We start from the raw sequence: 17,554 nt of genomic DNA, 5'->3' as shown, positions 1-17,554 counted from the left end.
TGGGCCATAAACTTATCTCTGGAGTATCTGGACAGTAAAGGCACTTACACTGGACCAAGGGCTCCCAACCTTTTTTCAAGGTTAATGGACCCTCACCATTAACCAAGAGGTCAGTGGATCTCAGGTTGGGAAAGTACAGGGATCTGTAATAAGTTTATTGTTTATTGCCTGCAACTCTGCCTTCAGTAATATAATTCCACGCAAACTCATCTCCAAACACCTAGATCAGAAACTGTTCACTTCCCTTTGCAATTGGATCTTTCACTACCTGATCAAAAGACCGCAATCAGTCAAGAGAGTCAGCAACCATGATTATCCTCAACACTGGTTCCCCACAACTCTGCGTCCTTAGCCGCCTGTTCTACTCCCTGAGACTGCATGGCCAGATTCTGCTCTAACTCCACCTACAACTTTACAAATAGCACCATATGGGCCAGGTTTAAAAAGAAATGATGAATCGGAGTACAGGAAGGAAATAGAGAGCCTTCTGGCATGATGTTATAACAGCAACCTTTCCTGCAAAAAAAAGAGCGTGTCATTGAGAAAGGGAGGGGAGGGGCATGGTGTACATACTCCTACTTTCATCAGCGGTGCCAAGATTCACAGGATTGAAAGCTTGTCCTGGTTCAACTACATAGACACCACGACCAAGTAAACACACCAGTACCTCTATGTCCTCAGAAGGCAAAGTAAATTTGGCATGTCCCATTAGATCCTTACCAATCTGTATAGATACACCATGGCTTGGTATGGCAACTTCTTTGCACGGGACCATGAGAACCTGCAAAGAGTTGTGGATAGGAACCAGCCTCCCTTCCGTGGACTCTGTCGACACCTCTCACTGCCTCAGCAGCCAACATATTCAAAGATCCCACTCAACCCAGACACTCTCTCTTCTCCATCTTCCCAGTCGGGTGAAGATACAGAAGGCTGAAAGAATGTAGCACTAGGCTCAAGTGTGGCTTCTGTCCTACTACTATAAGACTATTGACTGTACCTTTGGTAAACTAAGATGGAGTTTTGTCCTCACAATCTACCTTATTATGGCCTTGTACCTTATTGTGTGGGAAAACCCACACATTCCACAGGGAGGATGTACAAACTCCTTACAAAGGATGCTGGAATTGAACGTTGGAATTGAACTCCGATGCCTTGAGTTGTACCTCACTGCACTAAAGTGTTTAAGTGATTTGAATGGATAATACAAAGTTTTCACTGTACTCTGATACAGAAGCCAATAATATATCAACTTAATTTTCAATAAACCAATCTGCAGTATTCATTCCAAAATTTGTAAGAGCTTTCTAAGGGAATAACCTGAGCATCCGCAGTCACCCTTTTCAAAGCTCCAGGATTGAGATCTACTTAGTTTTCCTGCTTATTAAGTTCACTTGTAGGATCTCAGCATTACCGTTTATACCTTCTATTTCTTCAGTTGCACTACAGCCTTCATTGCCTCATATTATTTGAGAGGTTTCCTCAGTGCTCCTCTGAAAACTGAGAAACATTCAGTGGATTTATTTAATTCCGCTGCCATTCCTATAATATTTCTTAGCTTTATTCAGTTATCCCTAAAGAATCCACCTTTTCCCCTTGTTAGACTTTTCTTTTTTTTAATATTGACAGAAGCTCTTATAATCACTTTAGTTTGCCACTGGTTTATTTTTATTTTCTATTTTCCTTTTCTTCATCAATGTCTTGGCCATCTTTTGCTGAATTTTTAGTCTTCAAGCTTCCTGCTTATTTTTGAAACTTATATGCCTTTTTCTGAGTTTTAATGTGTTTTTAATTCTTCCTCTAATTTATGATTGCATCATTTTTCCTGTTGAATCTTTGAGCACTAGTGTACAAATAATGCTTTTTTCAAATACTAGGCATTCTTGTATTTAATGTAGCTTTCCAATCTTACCAACATGCACTTTGTACTTTTATAGTTTCTTTTGTACAGATTAAACCACATCAGTTTTGAACTTACTGGAAAATTCTATTATGTGATGGGCACACTTTCTTTGCAGCCACATTAAAACAAAATTAATTATCTTTTTTTTATTGTTCTGCCATCAGCCTGACGAAGTTGGTTCCTCAACATACCAATCTAGAAATATACTTGTAAATATTCTGGGAATTCATCATCCACAGTTAGTACTAGTTTAATTTAACCACTCTATATGTTGATTAAAGCTCCTTCACAACCTCTGACTTCCTAATTTACACTATGATACATCATAATTACTATTCAGAGACCCAAGAAAACAGCCCCCATTTGTTGGCCATGGTGGATTTAAAACGTGGAAGAAATTGTCAAACTCAAATGGGTTTGGAAGCAGACAGTGGACACTGGAAGCAGACAGATCAATTATCTTTGTTCCTGCCACTTGCTTGGAGATGGAGGCTGACACTTTGGGGAGCTGTTTGACATCCTCCATTTTGTGAGACGGAACACACATCAAAGTTGCTGGTGAACGCAGCAGGCCAGGCAGCATCTCTAGGAAGAGGTACAGTCGACGTTTCAGGCCGAGACACTTCGTCAGGACTAACTGAAGGAAGAGTTAGTAAGGGATTTGAAAGTGGGAGGGGGAGGGAGAGATCCAAAATGATAGGAGAAGACAGGAGGGGGAGGGATGGAGCCAAGAGCTGGACAGGTGATTGGCAAAGGGGATATGAGAGGATCATGGGACAGGAGGCCCGGGAGAAAGACGGGGGGGGGGGACCCAGAGGATGGGCAAGGGGTATAGTCAGAGGGACAGAGGGAGAAAAAGGAGAGTGAGAGAAAGAATGTGTGTATACAAATAAATAACGGATAGGGTACGAGGGGGAGAGGGGGCATTAGCGGAAGTTAGAGAAGTCAATGTTCATGCCATCAGGTTGGAGGCTACCCAGACGGAATATAAGGTGTTGTTCCTCCAACCTGAGTGTGGCTTCATCTTTACAGTAGAGGAGGCCGTGGATAGACATGTCAGAATAGGAATGGGATGTGGAATTAAAATGTGTGGCCACTGGGAGATCCTGCTTTCTCTGGCGGACAGAGCATAGGTGTTCAGCAAAGCGGTTTCCCAGTCTGCATCAGGTCTCGCCAATATATAGAAGGCCACATCGGGAGCACCAGATGCAGTATATCACTCCAGCCGACTCACAGGTGAAGTGTTGGCTGAAACGTCGACTGTACCTCTTCCGAGGGATGCTGCCTGGCCTGCTGCGTTCACCAGCAACTTTGATGTGTGTTGCTTGAATTTCCAGCGTCTGCAGAATTCCTGTTTTTTGTGAGAGGGAGTTGCTTTGCTTTGTGTGTTTTAAAGCAGACACAATGCTGCTTCAGGTAACCTGTGGAACTAAAGATAATTTCCAAAGAAGTAATTTGTGAGGTGTTCTTTGATATAATATGGAGGTTTGTGAATGTTGGGGTTGGTGCCTGCCTGGAGTGATTCGAGCTGGGTATTGAAGATAACAAAGAGCCGTAAATTGCTAATTGTCACTTGCTGGGAAGAAGGCAATGAATGGATGTTGGCCTGGAGCAGAGCCAATAAAAAAGGTGTTAAAGGTCAATCAGATGACCTACAACCAATGGCACTGGAATGCAATATTTGAATTGGTAAGGAATGGATATAAAAGTGGACACTTCCAGTGAGCTATCAGTAATAACACTTTCCAGAGACCCAGCATCCTAAGGAAGAACCCCCATGCCAGGGGCTGGGCGATGAAAGGGTCGATCACCTGGCCAACGGAGATCCCCTATTTCGGTGTTATAAATTGAACAAGTGGTCTGAGTGAGTATTGGTACAGAGGAACAGTAAAATTCATGTTCAAAGTTGTGGGTCTGGTGTCAACATGGTTACGTTGTTTACTGTCTCTGCACAAACAAGTGTGAGGTTTGATTAATTATGAGTTGAGAAGTGAATTTCTTAACCTAGTTCTGTTGACAAACAGTCAACACATTAATCACAAGTACAAGAGATTCTACAGATGCTGAAAATCTTGAGGAACACACACTAAGTGCTGGAGGAACTCCCCAGGTCAGGCAGCATCTATGGAGGGAAATAGGGCCAAGACCTGTCATTAAGGAAGGGGGAAAATTCCAGAATAAGAAAGTGGGGTGAGGGTAAGGGGTACAAGCTGGAAGTAGATAAGTGAAAAAGATGATATGGAAGGTAGGTGGGTGGGGGAGGGAGGACGAAGTGAGAAGCTGGGAGTGGGGTAGGTGGAAGAGGTAAAGATCTGAAGGAGGAGGAATCTGATAGGAGAGGACAGCAGCAGACCCTGGGAAAAAAGGAGGGGCATTAGAGAGAGGTGATGGGCAGCTGAGAAGAGAAAGGGTAAGAGGGAGCCAGAATCAGGAATGGAGAAAGAGAGAAGGATGAGCAGGGAGAAATTGTCAGAAATAAGAGAAATCTATGCTCATGCCATCAGGTTTGAGGCTACCCAGACAGAATATAAGGTGTTTCTCCTTCAACCTGAGTGTGACCTCATAGTGGCAGTAGAGGACGCCATGGACCAATATTTTAGAAAGAGAATGGGATCAAATTGAAATGGGTGGTCACCATGAAATCCTGCCTTTGCGGCAGGTGTTCAACAAAGTGGTCCCCAATCCCCACGAATGTTTTCTGTTTTTTGTTTCCTGTTGCTTGTTAGCTCCACTAAGACGGATTCTAATTCTATACACAAGAGATTCTGCAGATGCTGGAAATCCAGAGCAACACACACAAAATGCTGCAAGATCTCAGCAGGTCAGGCAGCATCTATGGAGAGGAATAAACAATCAACGATTCAGGCCAAGCCCTTTCATCAGGACTGGAGAGGAAGGGGGATCACGTCTGAATAATGTGGTGGAGTGGGGGTGGGGGAGAGGAGCAGGAGTACAAGCTAGAAGGCGGTATGTGAAGCCAGATGGGTGAGGGAGGAGGATGAAGAAAGGAACTGGGAAGTGATAGGTAGAAAAGGTAAAGAGCTGGAGAAAAAGGAATCTGATAGGAGAGGAGAGTGGACCATGGGTGAAAGGGAAGGAGGAAGGGCACCAGGGGCACGAGATAAGCAGGTGAGGAGAAGAAAGAAAAAGTGGGTGGGACAGAATAGGGAACTGAAGAAGATAGAAGGCGAAAGGTAGAAAAAATACCAGAAGTTGGAAAATCAATCTTTATGCTCTCAGGTTGAAGGCTACCTAGACGGATTATGAGGTGTTCCTCCTCCAACCTGAGAGTAGCCTCAGAAGAGGAGGCTATGGACCGACATGTCAGAATGGGAATGAGGAATGGAACTCTATCCCTGTTAATGTGATGGGAAGATGGGGTGAGTGCAGACATCTGGGAAAATGGAAGAGAGGTGGGTGAGGGCAGCATCGATGGTGGAGGAAGAAAAACCCCATTCTTTAAAGGAGGAGGACATCTCTGATTCCCTGGAAAGGAAAGCCTCATCAGGGAACAGATATGGCGGTGACAAAGGAACTGGTAAAAGGGAATAGCATTTTTATAGGAGACATGGTGGGAAGAGGTATAGTCTAGATAGCCGTGGGAATTGGTAGGTTTGTAAAGTACATTGATAGACAGTTTGTCTCATGGTATAATTTTATACCACGAGCTTCTAAGCCAAGTCTCTTTATCTACTGTACTGACATCATCCTTTACTCTGAGCAATATCCCACTTCATTTTCCTTTTTCTTGTCCTTCCTAATGTTGAATACTTTGAAATACTTTAGTCAAAGAGCATGGAAACATGTGCTTCAGCCCAATGTGCCTATTAAGTAACTATCAATAGTCTTTCCTTCTGCTAGCACTTGGTCTATAGCTTAAGCTTTTAAGTGCTCATCTAGAGACCTAATTAAAGAGAGTGAACCCTCGCAAGGTGGAAGGTCCTGATGGAGTATCTGGTAAGGATCTGAAAACCTGTGCCAACAAACTAGTGGGAGTATTCAAGGATATTTTCAACCTCTCACTGCTACGGGCAGAAGTTCCCACTTACTTCAAAAAGGCAACAATTATACCAGTGCCTAAGAAGAATAATGTGGGCTGCCTCAATGACTATCGTCCGTAGCACTCACATTGACAGTGATGAAATGTTTTGAGAGGTTGGTCATGACTAGACTGAACTCCTGCCTCAGCAAGGACCTGGACCCATTGCAATTTGCCTATCGCCACAATAGGTCAACAGAGGACGCAATCTCAATGGCTCTCCACACGGCTTTCGACCACCTAGACAACACAAACACCTATGTCAAGATGCTGTTCATCGACTATAACTCAGCATTTAATACCATCATTCCCACAATCCTGATTGAGAAGTTGCAGAACCTGGGCTTCTGTACCTCCCTCTGCAATTGAACCCTCGACTTCCTAACCAGAAGACCACAGTCTGTGCGGATTGGTGATAACGTCCTCCTTGCTGACGATCAACACTGGCGCACCTCAGGGGTGTGTGCTTAGCCCACTGCTCTACTCTCTGCATATACATAACTCTGTGGCTAGGCATAGCTCAAATACCATCCATAAATTTGCTGAGCATATAACCATTGTTGGTAGAATCTCAGATGGTGACGAGAGGGCGTACAAGAGTGAGATATGCCAACTAGTGGAATGGTGCCGCAGCAACAACCTGGCACTCAACGCCAGTAAGACGAAAGAGCTGATTGTGGACTTCAGGAAGGGTAAGACAAAGCGGCACATACCAATCCTCACAGAAGGGTCAGAAGTGAAGAGAGTGAGCAGCTTCAAGTTCCTCGGTATCAACATCTCTGAGGATCCAGCCTGGTCCCAGCATATCAATGTAGTTATAAAGAAGGCAAGGCAGCAGCTATACTTTATTAGGAGTTTGAAGAGATTTGGTATGTCAACAAATGCACTCAAAAACTTCTATAGTGGTACCATGGAGAACATTCTGACAGGCTGCATCACTGTCTGGTATGCAGGGGCTGCTGCACAGGACCGAAAGAAGCTAAGAGGGTTGTAAATCTGGTCAGCTTCATCTTGGGCACTAGCCTACAAAGTACCCAGGACATCTTCAGGGAGCGGTGTTTCAGAAAGGCAGCATCCATTATTAAAGACCTCCAGCACCCAGGCCATGCCCTTTTCTCACTGTTAACATCAGGTAGGAGGTACAGAAGCCTGAAGGCACACACTCAGCGATTCAGGAACCGTTTCTTCCCCTCTGCCAGCCGATTCCTAAATGGACATTGAAGCTTTGGACACTACCTCAGTTTTTTTAATATACAGTATTTCTGTTTTTGCACATCTTTAAAAAAATCTATTCTATATATGTAATTGATTTACTTGTTTATTTATTATTATGTTTTATTTATTATTTTTTTCTCCCTCTGCTAGATTATGTATTGCATTGAACTGCTGCTGCTAGGTTAACAAATTTCACATCACATACCGGTGACAATAAACCTGATTCTGATTCTGATATGTTGGGTAAAAAAATTACTTGAGTCCTAGAGTCAGACCAACTGTTTGAATAAATTAAAAATTGGCGCCACTGTTGGGTGCCAGTCTGTGTACCATATCCAGTGTAAGAGCTTCTTATGCTGGTGACCTGAGAGAGAATGCAAAGGAACCGAGGCTGGGAGTTGATCTTCAGTCAGACAAGTCAGAAAGAGGGGTGGGGGTGGGAGACGAGAGGGACCTCTTGGGCAGTGCCTGGAGGAAAGTCTACTGAAATACTGCCAACCTGTTAGAGCCCCAGGCCAAAACATCATCCTTCCCTCTGACAACTGGCTTAAGCCCGATAAGAAGTTATTTTACCATAAAGAAATCGTGGAAAATATATTAAAAACATAGTATATTTATTAGTTTCGGGTTACGTCACACATTAAAAAGAACAGTCCTCAGGCTTGGGTCCAGTTTGTTTTGGCCATTGGATCAATTTGATTTGAGCAGTCCCCTGCCTTATAGAGAAAGAAGATAACAAATGATTGTGTGTTGAAAAAGCATTTCAGGATGTATATTGTATACATTTCTCTGACATTAACTTGGACCTTTGAACCTTTGAAAATATGGAATCAGTGGATCACAGCTAATGTGCAGTAGGCACAATGACCCGTGCACACCTGCGGCATAAAGCAGCCAATTGTCTGCCTCTATAATGTGATGGACCAATTCAATAAAATTAAAATTACTCTGATTCTGAATAGTCCTACAGATAGGCAGCGCAGAAACTGGCTCTTCAGTTCAAGGAGTTCACACTTACCAACAAGGGCACATTTACACTAATCCCATTTTATTCCCTTCACATTCCCATCAACTACCCCTAAATTTGATCACTTAAGTACAAAATAGGGGCAGTTTACAGTGGTTGATAAACTTAGGTCTCATTAAAATTACTGGTGTTTATGTAGTAGAGTAAATTACAGAGAACATCAGTGATGAGAAACAAATAGCTACTTCCAACTACTCAAAACCAAAATGTTGGTAAGGTTCAACACCAGGGATAGAGCAATGCTCACTTGACCCTCAGGCATTCGCATGGACACCAAACAGTAACGCAATAGCATGACAGCAGGTTAAGGGAGAGATGCCAAACAGGCTAAGGATTTGGTTATATACTGGGGATCAGAAAAGAAGAACAAGGAATCAAAGTCATGGTATAGTGAGAGAACACAAAGCAGAGTACAAAGGTCAAAAATAATGACAAGGTGTGTTCTAAATTAGTGCTAAAAGACTGGAGGGTCCTGAGTAAAAGTTTGGCATTTGCTTTATTTGAAAACTGAACGTAAACCATTTTAAAGCAGATTTGGGGATAAGGGAGCTTTGAAATCTATAATTAGCTACTAACATCTTTACAACTCTGTCGATGAACCAGAAATAGAGTCCGGATTCAATTGGGCCAATCATTTCTAGGGATAAAGGATGGAACAATTTTCCTCATCTGGACACATATAGTCTACAGAATGTGTATAAAGATTGACACAAATAAAATTATAAATATAGTATACAGCTATTGGATTTCATAGTTCGATGAGAAGTTCACATATTTGCATTACGTGGAGTCTCATTAGACAAGCGATCTGCTTACAGATGCCCAGTTTGAGTTCTGTCCAGGCCACTCAGCTCCTGACCTCATCACCTTCTTGGTCGAAACATGGACCAAAGAGCTAAGTACCAGAGGTGAAGTAAGCGTGATAGCCCTCAACATCAAGGCAGCACTTGATCAAGTAAGGCATCAAGGTGCCCTAGCTAAAATGGAGTCAATCAGAATTAGTGGGAAAACCCTCTGATGGTTGGAATCATAGTTCACACAAAGATAGATGTTTGTGGTGGTTTGAGATCAAACATCTCATCCTCAGGACATCATTGCAGGAGTTCCTCAGGGAAGTGTCTTAGGACCAACCATCTTCAGCTGCTTCATCAATGACCTTCCTTCCATCATAAGGTCAGAAGTGAGGATCTTTGCAGATGACTGCATCATGTCTGCACCATTCGTGACTCCTCAGATAGTGAAGCAGTTCAAACCCAAATGCAGCAGGGCCTGGACAATATTCAGGCTTGGGCTGACAAGTGGTAAGTAACATTCAAGCCGCACAAGTGCCAGGCAATGACCATCTCCAACAAGACAGGTTCTAACCATCATCCCTTGACATTCAGTGGCATCACCATCACTGAATCCCCTACTATCAACATCCTGGGGGTTACCATTGACAGGAAACTAAACTGGTCTAGCCATATAAACACCATGGCTACCAGAGCAGGTCAAAGGCCAGGAATCCTGTGGAGTGTAACTTTCCTTCTGATTCCCCAAAGCCGGTCCACCATCTACAAGGCTCAGGCCAAGAGTGTAATGGAATACTCGCCACTCACCTGGATGAGTGCAGCTCCATCAACACTCAAGAACCATGACACCATCCAGTACAAGGCAGCCCACTTGATTGGTACCCTTTCCACAAGCAACCAACCCCTCTACCATTGACGAACAGTTGCCGCAATGTGTACTATCCACAAGATGCACTGCAACAACACACCAAAGGCAGCACTTCCAGACCTACGACCACTATCATCTAGAAGGAGAAGAACAGCAGATACCTGAGAACACCACCACTCGGAAATCCCCCTCCAAGTCACTAACCATCCTGACTTTGAAACACATTGCCATTCCTTCCTTGTTACTGGGTCAAAATCATAGAATTCCATCCATAACAGCACTGTGGATGTACCTACACCTCAGGGACTGCAGTGGTTCAATAAGGCAACTCATCACCACCTTCTCAAGGGCAACTAGGGATGGGCAATAAATTCTGGCTTTGCTGGCAACGGCAACACCCGTAAATGAATAAATTTAAAAAATAGCAACTGAAAAAACAGATGAGTTTGAAACTGCATCCATTTTTGCTAAAAATTATTTTATATATTATAAAATAATATATTTGCAATTCAGAATGTATAGAACAAATTGGAGTGCTCATGCTAGGTATCTCATTGGACGGAAGATTCCAGGATTTATAATTGAAACCCATGTGGTTTAATAATTCCTTGGGTTTCCTACAAAATGCGAAATGGAACAGTAAAATTTTATTCACTTTTAGTATGAGCACTTCCATTTCTCGGCAAAAACATTATTTATCTAGTCCAACATAAAAGTTAAGACCAAATTTCCAGTTTCATAGTCACAATGCCTGCAAAATTTCTGAGGGGCTTTGGCAATTGCTGGTTAAGGAATGATATCAAACTTATTTGGGCATGGTTACAAATAAAGAAACCAATCTCTAATACAAATGAATGGAGTGTCGTATGTGAGTAAAGAGGAGCACTGACACATTTCCTTTCCTGTCTTGGCCCTCTAATTCATGGAGAACATTAAAATAAAAATTATACGCAAGGATGGAGAAATCAGGCATCACTGAGGCATTTCTTGTACTCAAACAGAAAACTAAGAATATCTTTATTTGTAAAGAGTCACACCGATGAAGAAAATGTCTCATATACAAAGCTTGTCCTTTCTCCTTACTAATTCTGACCAATCTACTGTGAACTTCCAACAGTGGCAGTTTTTCTTTTAAACCCTTTCACATATCCTTTGCCATATGGAGATAATATCTAATACCACTTACCTTCCAAAGACTGTGTGTTTCTTGTCTAGGTAGACACACGAACGGAAGGTAATGAAGCTGAGAAAACAGAAAGACAATTATAAGAATCTGCTTTTGGGATTGACATCTGACAGAAGTTAACCTATTAAGTTGCAAAGCTAATTTAGTTGGGCTTTAAATAGTTAACAGTTCCTATATATGAGAACCAGGAAGCTAAAATTAAAGCAAAAGCACAACTTAACATAAATAATAATTTTATCTTCAAATCTTAAGTTCTGTAGAAAGAACGCAAACCATGGGTAGGAAGATAAACATGTATTTTAACAGGCAGTAAACCAACATTTTATTAAGCCCAGTATTGGTGGTTATTTAACAAGACTTCCACTTAGTTTATCATAAAGAAATGGTGAAAATGCATTAATATGTATATACATAACATATGGATATTTAACATCAGGATTTGGTTCTTCAAGATTTAATAGCATGACAATGATTTCCAGTTATCTACTTTAAGGAAGATACGGAGATCAGCAATTAAGTCACTTCTGAATAGATTGAAAATTGGGAAATGCAATGAAAAAAATACATTTCTTTGCATCTAGAGAATTCTGTGGTTATATATTAAGTTAATTTTTTTCAAATATTACAGGCAATGCATATAATCAAATGGGAACTTTAATTTGGATTTCTAGATCATGGCTTCCTACTTAAAAGTAGAAGGAAGATCTACATAATCACTACAACATCATTCTAATATTGCACCATACAAATATCATGCATCAAAATATAGCTGCTTGTTTTTTTTTTTAGTTCTCTCTGTTCCCAATTCCTGTCAGCCAGCATTATTGTTTCTTTGCTCAGAAGATAGTAACTTCTCCAATCTTTTTCCAAAGTTGACCAAAACTGCCCATGTGCAATGTTTTAGATAACCTCTTCTCTCAGGAAATACTATTTGCTCCTTTTCTGCACTCAGTGGCCACTTTATTAGGTACACCTGTGCACCTACTTGTTAATGTAAATATATAAGCAGCCAATCATGTAGCAGCAACTCAATGCATAAAAGCATGCAGACATGGTCAAAAGATACAGTTGTTCACACCAAACATCAGAATGGGGAAAAAAATGTGATTTAAGTGACTTCCACCATGGAATAAGTGTTGGTGCCAGACGGGGTAGTTTGAGTATCTCAGAAACTGTTGATCTCTTGGGATTTTCATGCACAAGTTTACAGAGAATGGTGCAAAAAAAAAAAAATTGAGTGAACAGCAGTTGGGTGGGCAAAAATGTCTTGTTAGAAAGTGGTCAGAGGAGAAGACCACATCCATACATTCAATAGCCACTTTTTAACAGGAGTTATCACTGAGTGCAAATGCAGGAGACTGAAATGAAATCATATCACATTGAAAACACAATGAACAATAGTCAATGCATCAGTTAACAGAATTCAAGTTATGGGAGGATTTTTTCAGCCTGGATCCAGGAGTCTGTGTGATTTGAATTGAATCAAAGCATGGCAGTGAATTGAAATTCTGCATAATGGAAGTGAAGTTGGAGTAACTCTTCCATGAACATTATAAAGCCTTAGTTTCAACAAAAGACCAGAATACTTAAGTATGTTTTCCCTTTAGGGTGAAAAATCTAAATCCTTTAAATAAAAATTCAGGAAGAGAATTTTACAAATGTATTTCTCTCAACAAATATAATAAAATATTTGTAGAGTAACACAAATATTTGTAACTATCTTGCTTTCTTATATGTTTGGATGGAATAATGTCACTTACAATTGCGACTTATTTGTGTTGGGCCCAGAGTTAGCCATACTGAGGATGCCTCGGCCTGCATGGGAGAGATTGGGCTTGAACTCATCTTTGAAAGGTTTCCCCCAGTACGACTCACCACCTGAAAGTATAAAGAGCAAGAACCGTCAATGTGAAGTACTTCTCTATATCTGCTACCTATACACCGGCACTGCTGGGTATCAGCGCAGAATGGATCAATTGGAAGCAAGACTGAGGCATTTGCATCATTTTGTACAATTGCTCATAAATCAATGTGAAATAGTTTCACTTTCTGAACACAAAAACTGCCTGAAGCAACATGCATCCTTCTGTTGAGCAACGATTTTAACGGATATGGCATTGCAGGGTAAAAATAATTCAGAGTTTCTGAATTTTTAAATGTGTTTGGTTTTGTTTCTGGCTGTATAATTGAAAAACATTCCAATTTTCTGTTTGATTGAAGGAATCTTATCAATTTTGCACACACCAATGTGATCTAACACTAACAACCACAAGCGGAAACTTGCAAAATATTTTTCTTCCAGTGTTACATCGACTGCTGCACTGTTTAAAAAGTAGCACTTGTATACTGTATCCTCTGTGTTATTACATTCACAAGACTGATCATGCTTTTCTCCTCTTAAATTATGGGATCAGTTCACCAAATTAAAATGATGGTAATTGGGAGTAATGATACAGAATACTCAGGCAAGATTTCACCTGATGTCACAAGGGATTATGGAAAATTTGCTGCTGTTTAGCTGTTTCAACAGCGGTAAATTTTGTAGCTGTCTGCAGTTACAGACTTAAGAGAGACTTTAAAATTATTTCTGAAACTTATTTAGTTCAGTTTTACCAACTCTTACATACCTCAAACTATGAAATAAATCAAACATCTTTGACAGCCGGCTACTTCATGGGTGCAATGTTTTCAGCGGCATTTCAAGTGTGGAAATTCCTTTGTGTCCATGGAAGCCCTGTCATATGTAGGTCATACTGTTGGAGTCAGGGTTGCTTCAGGCAAGAAAGATAGATCCTCTGCTTCAACACAAGGCAATTATGGGTCTGCTGACACTACAAGCTGGCCTCGCAGAGTTTGTCTGTTATAGTTCACTGGTAAGTGAGACTATAATAGGCCACAATTTGCTGCAATTGTGAGCTATGTGAGCATACAAGATAAATGAGTCTTCCATGCATGCACACCATTAGAAAAACAATATTTATATTCCAAATTGTTAGAATATTGACACTTTAATGATTGGCCTCTTTGCTGTAACAAATTTATGACTCTACAACAATACACTTAAGAGTCATAAAGTACAGTACAGAAACAGGTCCCGAGGCCCATCTATAGTAATCCATACCAAAACCATTTAAACTGCTTACTCCATTGATCTGCTCTGGGACCAATGTCCTCCATACCCCGACTACTCATGTACCTATCCAAACTTCTCGAACGTTGAAATTGAGCTCACATATACCACTTGTGCTAGCAGCTCATTCCACACTCTTACGATCCTCTGAGTGAAGAAGTTCCCCTTAAACTTTTCACCCTTAACCCATGATCATTAGTTGTAGTCTCACCTAACCTCAGTGGAAAAAGCCTGGTTGCATTTACCCTGTCTATACCCCTCATAATTTTGTATAACCCTATCAACTCTGCTCTCAATCTTCTACATTCTGAAGACTACAGTCCTAACCTCTTCAATTTTTCATTACAATTCAGGTCCTCCAGACCCGGCAAACACCCTTGCAAATTTTCTATGAACTCTTTCAACCTTGTTTACACCATTCCTCCAGGTAGGTGTTGGCCAGAAAGAACTACATTCTATAAATCAGTGAATTCAAATGAATCAAGGACAATGGAAGCAGACAAACTAGCTGTCTTTGTTCTTGCTGTGTACTTGGGGGATGGAGGCTGCCATTTTGTGAAGACACTCTATTCTCCATTTTGTGAGCTTGACATGCTTGACTTGATCAAAGTTTTAAAAAAGATACAATGATACTTCAGGTAATTTGCTGGACTGGAGATCATTTCCAAATAAGAAGTTATTTGTGAGAGGTTCTTTGGTTGGATATAACATTATATTTTATAGTTTGTGAATGTTGCGGTTGATGCCTGCCCGGAGTGATTCCAGCTCGTTGCTGATTGAGAACAAAGAGCCATAAATTATTGATTGTCACTTGATGGGAAGAGGGCAATAAATAGATGTTGGCTTGGAGCAGAGCCAATAACAAGATGTTAAACAACGGACACATGACCTGTGGCCAATAACACTGGAATGCGATATTTGAATTGAAAATGAATGGATATAAAAGTGGATGTTTCATGTGTGCTGAAGAATAACCATCATGGATACAAGCGTGAGCGACCCTGCGTGAAACAGGTGGTGACTGAATTGGGACTACGAGGAACGCCTGACCAGCGGAAACTCCTTTACCCGGGTAATACCTTTGCTATTCTTTGACTATTCAGGAGAGCCAGGGATACTCACTGGGTGTGCACAGAAGGTATTTAGTGTATGAATTCACGTACTTGTTCTTTTAAACAATAAAAGTACTTGTCGGAAAATACAGATCTCTCTGTGCCTCACTGATCATTGTTACAAGAGGTAATTCTTACAACATAGGTGACCAAAACTGCACAATACTTCAAATTAGGTCTCACCAATGTCTTATACAACTTCAACATAACATCCCATCTCCAGTACACAATTCATTAACTTATGAAGGCCAATGTGCCAAAAGCTTTCTTTATGACCCTTTCTACTTGTGACACCACTACAACGAATTTCAGACCTGTATTCCCAGATCCCCTTGTTCTACCACATTCCTCAGTGCCCTACCACACACTGTGTAAGACCTACCCTGGTAGGTCCTTCTGAAGGGCAAAACCTTGCACTTCTCTGCATTAAATTCCATCTGCCATTTTTCAGCTGATGCAGATCCCTTTGCAAGCCAGGATAGCCTTCCTCATTGTCCACTACACTCCCAGTCTTGGTGTCATCGACAAATTTGCTGATCCAGTTAACCACATTATTATCCAGATCATTGATGTAGATGACAAACAACAAAGGACCCAGTACTGATCCCAGCAGAACACCACTAGTCACAGGCCTCCAGTCAGGCCCTCTACTCCCACAAAGCCAATGTGTAATCCAATATACTACCTCATCCTGAATGCTGAGTGATTGAACGTTCTTGACCAGCGCCCCATGAGGGACCTTGTCAAATGCCTTACTAAAGTCTATTTAAGTTTGTGTTAACACCTGGTACCTTCAGTCACACACAGCATGTTCTCCTCAATGAATGTAAAAAATAGAAATCGAGAGAAACTAAAAAATAGCAGGAAATGGGGTGAATGGGAGTAAAATTAAATAGCAGAAAGAGGAACAAGTGATATCCACCTGTCAGGATGAAAACTTTGGAACCACATTTGGTATTGTTTTAATGGAAACGTTCCCACTTGCTTCAAGAAGGCAACAATTATACCAGTGCCTAAGAAGAATAATGAGCTGCCTTAATCAAGTCAAATCAAGTCACTTTTTATTGTCATTTCGACCATAACTGCTGGTACAGTACACAGTAAAAACGAGACTACGTTTTTCAGGACCGTGGTGCTACATGAGCAATACAAAAACTACACTGAACTACGTAAAACAACACAAAACTACACTAGACTACAGACCTACCCAGGACTGCATAAAGTGCACAAAACAGTGCAGGCATTACAATAAATAATAAACAAGACAATAGGCACAGTAGAGGGCAGTAGGTTGGTGTCAGTCCAGGCTCTGGGTATTGAGGAGTCTGATGGCTTGGGGGAAGAAACTGTTACATAGTCTAGTTGTGAAAGCCCGAATACGTTGGTGCCTTTTGCCAGATGGCAGGAGGGAGAAAAGTTTGTATGAGGGGTGCGTGGGGTCCTTCATAATGCTGTTTGCTTTACGGATGCAGCATGTGGTGTAAATGTCTAATGGTGGGAAGAGAGACCCCAATGATCTTCTCAGCTGACCTCACTATCCGCTGCAGGGTCTTGCAATCCGAGATGGTGCAATTTCCGAACCAGGCAGTGATGCAGCTGCTCAGGATGCTCTCAGTACAATCTTAATGACTATTGACCAGTAGCACTCACACCTACCGTGATGAAATGCTTTGAGGGTTTGGTCATGACTAGACTGAACTCCTGGCTCAGTAAGGACCTGGACCCATCGCAGTTTGCCTATCGTCACAATAGGTCAACAGCAGACTCAATCTCAGTGGCTCTCCACATAGCTTTAGACCACCTGGACAACACAAACACCTATGTCAGGATGCTGTTTGTCGACTATAGCTCAGCATTTAATACTATCATTCCCACAATCCTGATTGAGAAGTTGCAGAACCTGGGCCTCTTACCTCCCTCTGCAATTGGACCCTTGACCTCCTAACCGGAAGACCACAATCTGTGCGGATTGGTGATAACATATCCTCCTCATTGACAATCAACACTGGCACACCTCAGGGGTGTGTGCTTAGCCCACTGCTCTAATTTCCATATACACATGACTGTGTGGCTAGACATAGCTCAAATACCATCTATAAATTTGCTGACGATACAACCATTGTTGGTAGTATCTCAGATGGTGACGAGAGGGTGTACAGGAGTGAGATATGCCAACTAGTGGAGTGGTGCCGCAGCAAGAACCTGGCAATCAACATCAGTAAGACGAAAGAGCTGATTGTGGACTTCAGAAATGGTAAGACGAAGGAACACGTACCAACCCTCGTA

The 17,554-nt window shown here is 41.5% G+C and overlaps 1 protein-coding gene across 1 annotated transcript in view; it reads right to left on the bottom strand.

Annotated features, from left to right (window-relative positions):
* ppil2 (peptidylprolyl isomerase (cyclophilin)-like 2) overlaps nt 1-17,554 on the bottom strand; it is a 389,068-nt gene that overhangs the window by 117,090 nt on the left and 254,424 nt on the right. Inside the window, exons 15-16 of the mRNA XM_063040908.1 lie at nt 12,787-12,904; nt 11,027-11,083 (exon numbers count right to left, since the gene is read on the bottom strand). Coding sequence (XP_062896978.1) covers nt 11,027-11,083; nt 12,787-12,904 — 175 coding nt within the window. The remainder of the gene's footprint in view (nt 1-11,026; nt 11,084-12,786; nt 12,905-17,554) is intronic.

This window comes from Mobula hypostoma, chromosome 2, assembly GCF_963921235.1.
Source record: "Mobula hypostoma chromosome 2, sMobHyp1.1, whole genome shotgun sequence".
Classification (NCBI taxonomy): Eukaryota; Metazoa; Chordata; class Chondrichthyes; order Myliobatiformes; family Myliobatidae; genus Mobula; species Mobula hypostoma.
This window is presented reverse-complemented; position numbering and strand designations above follow the sequence as displayed.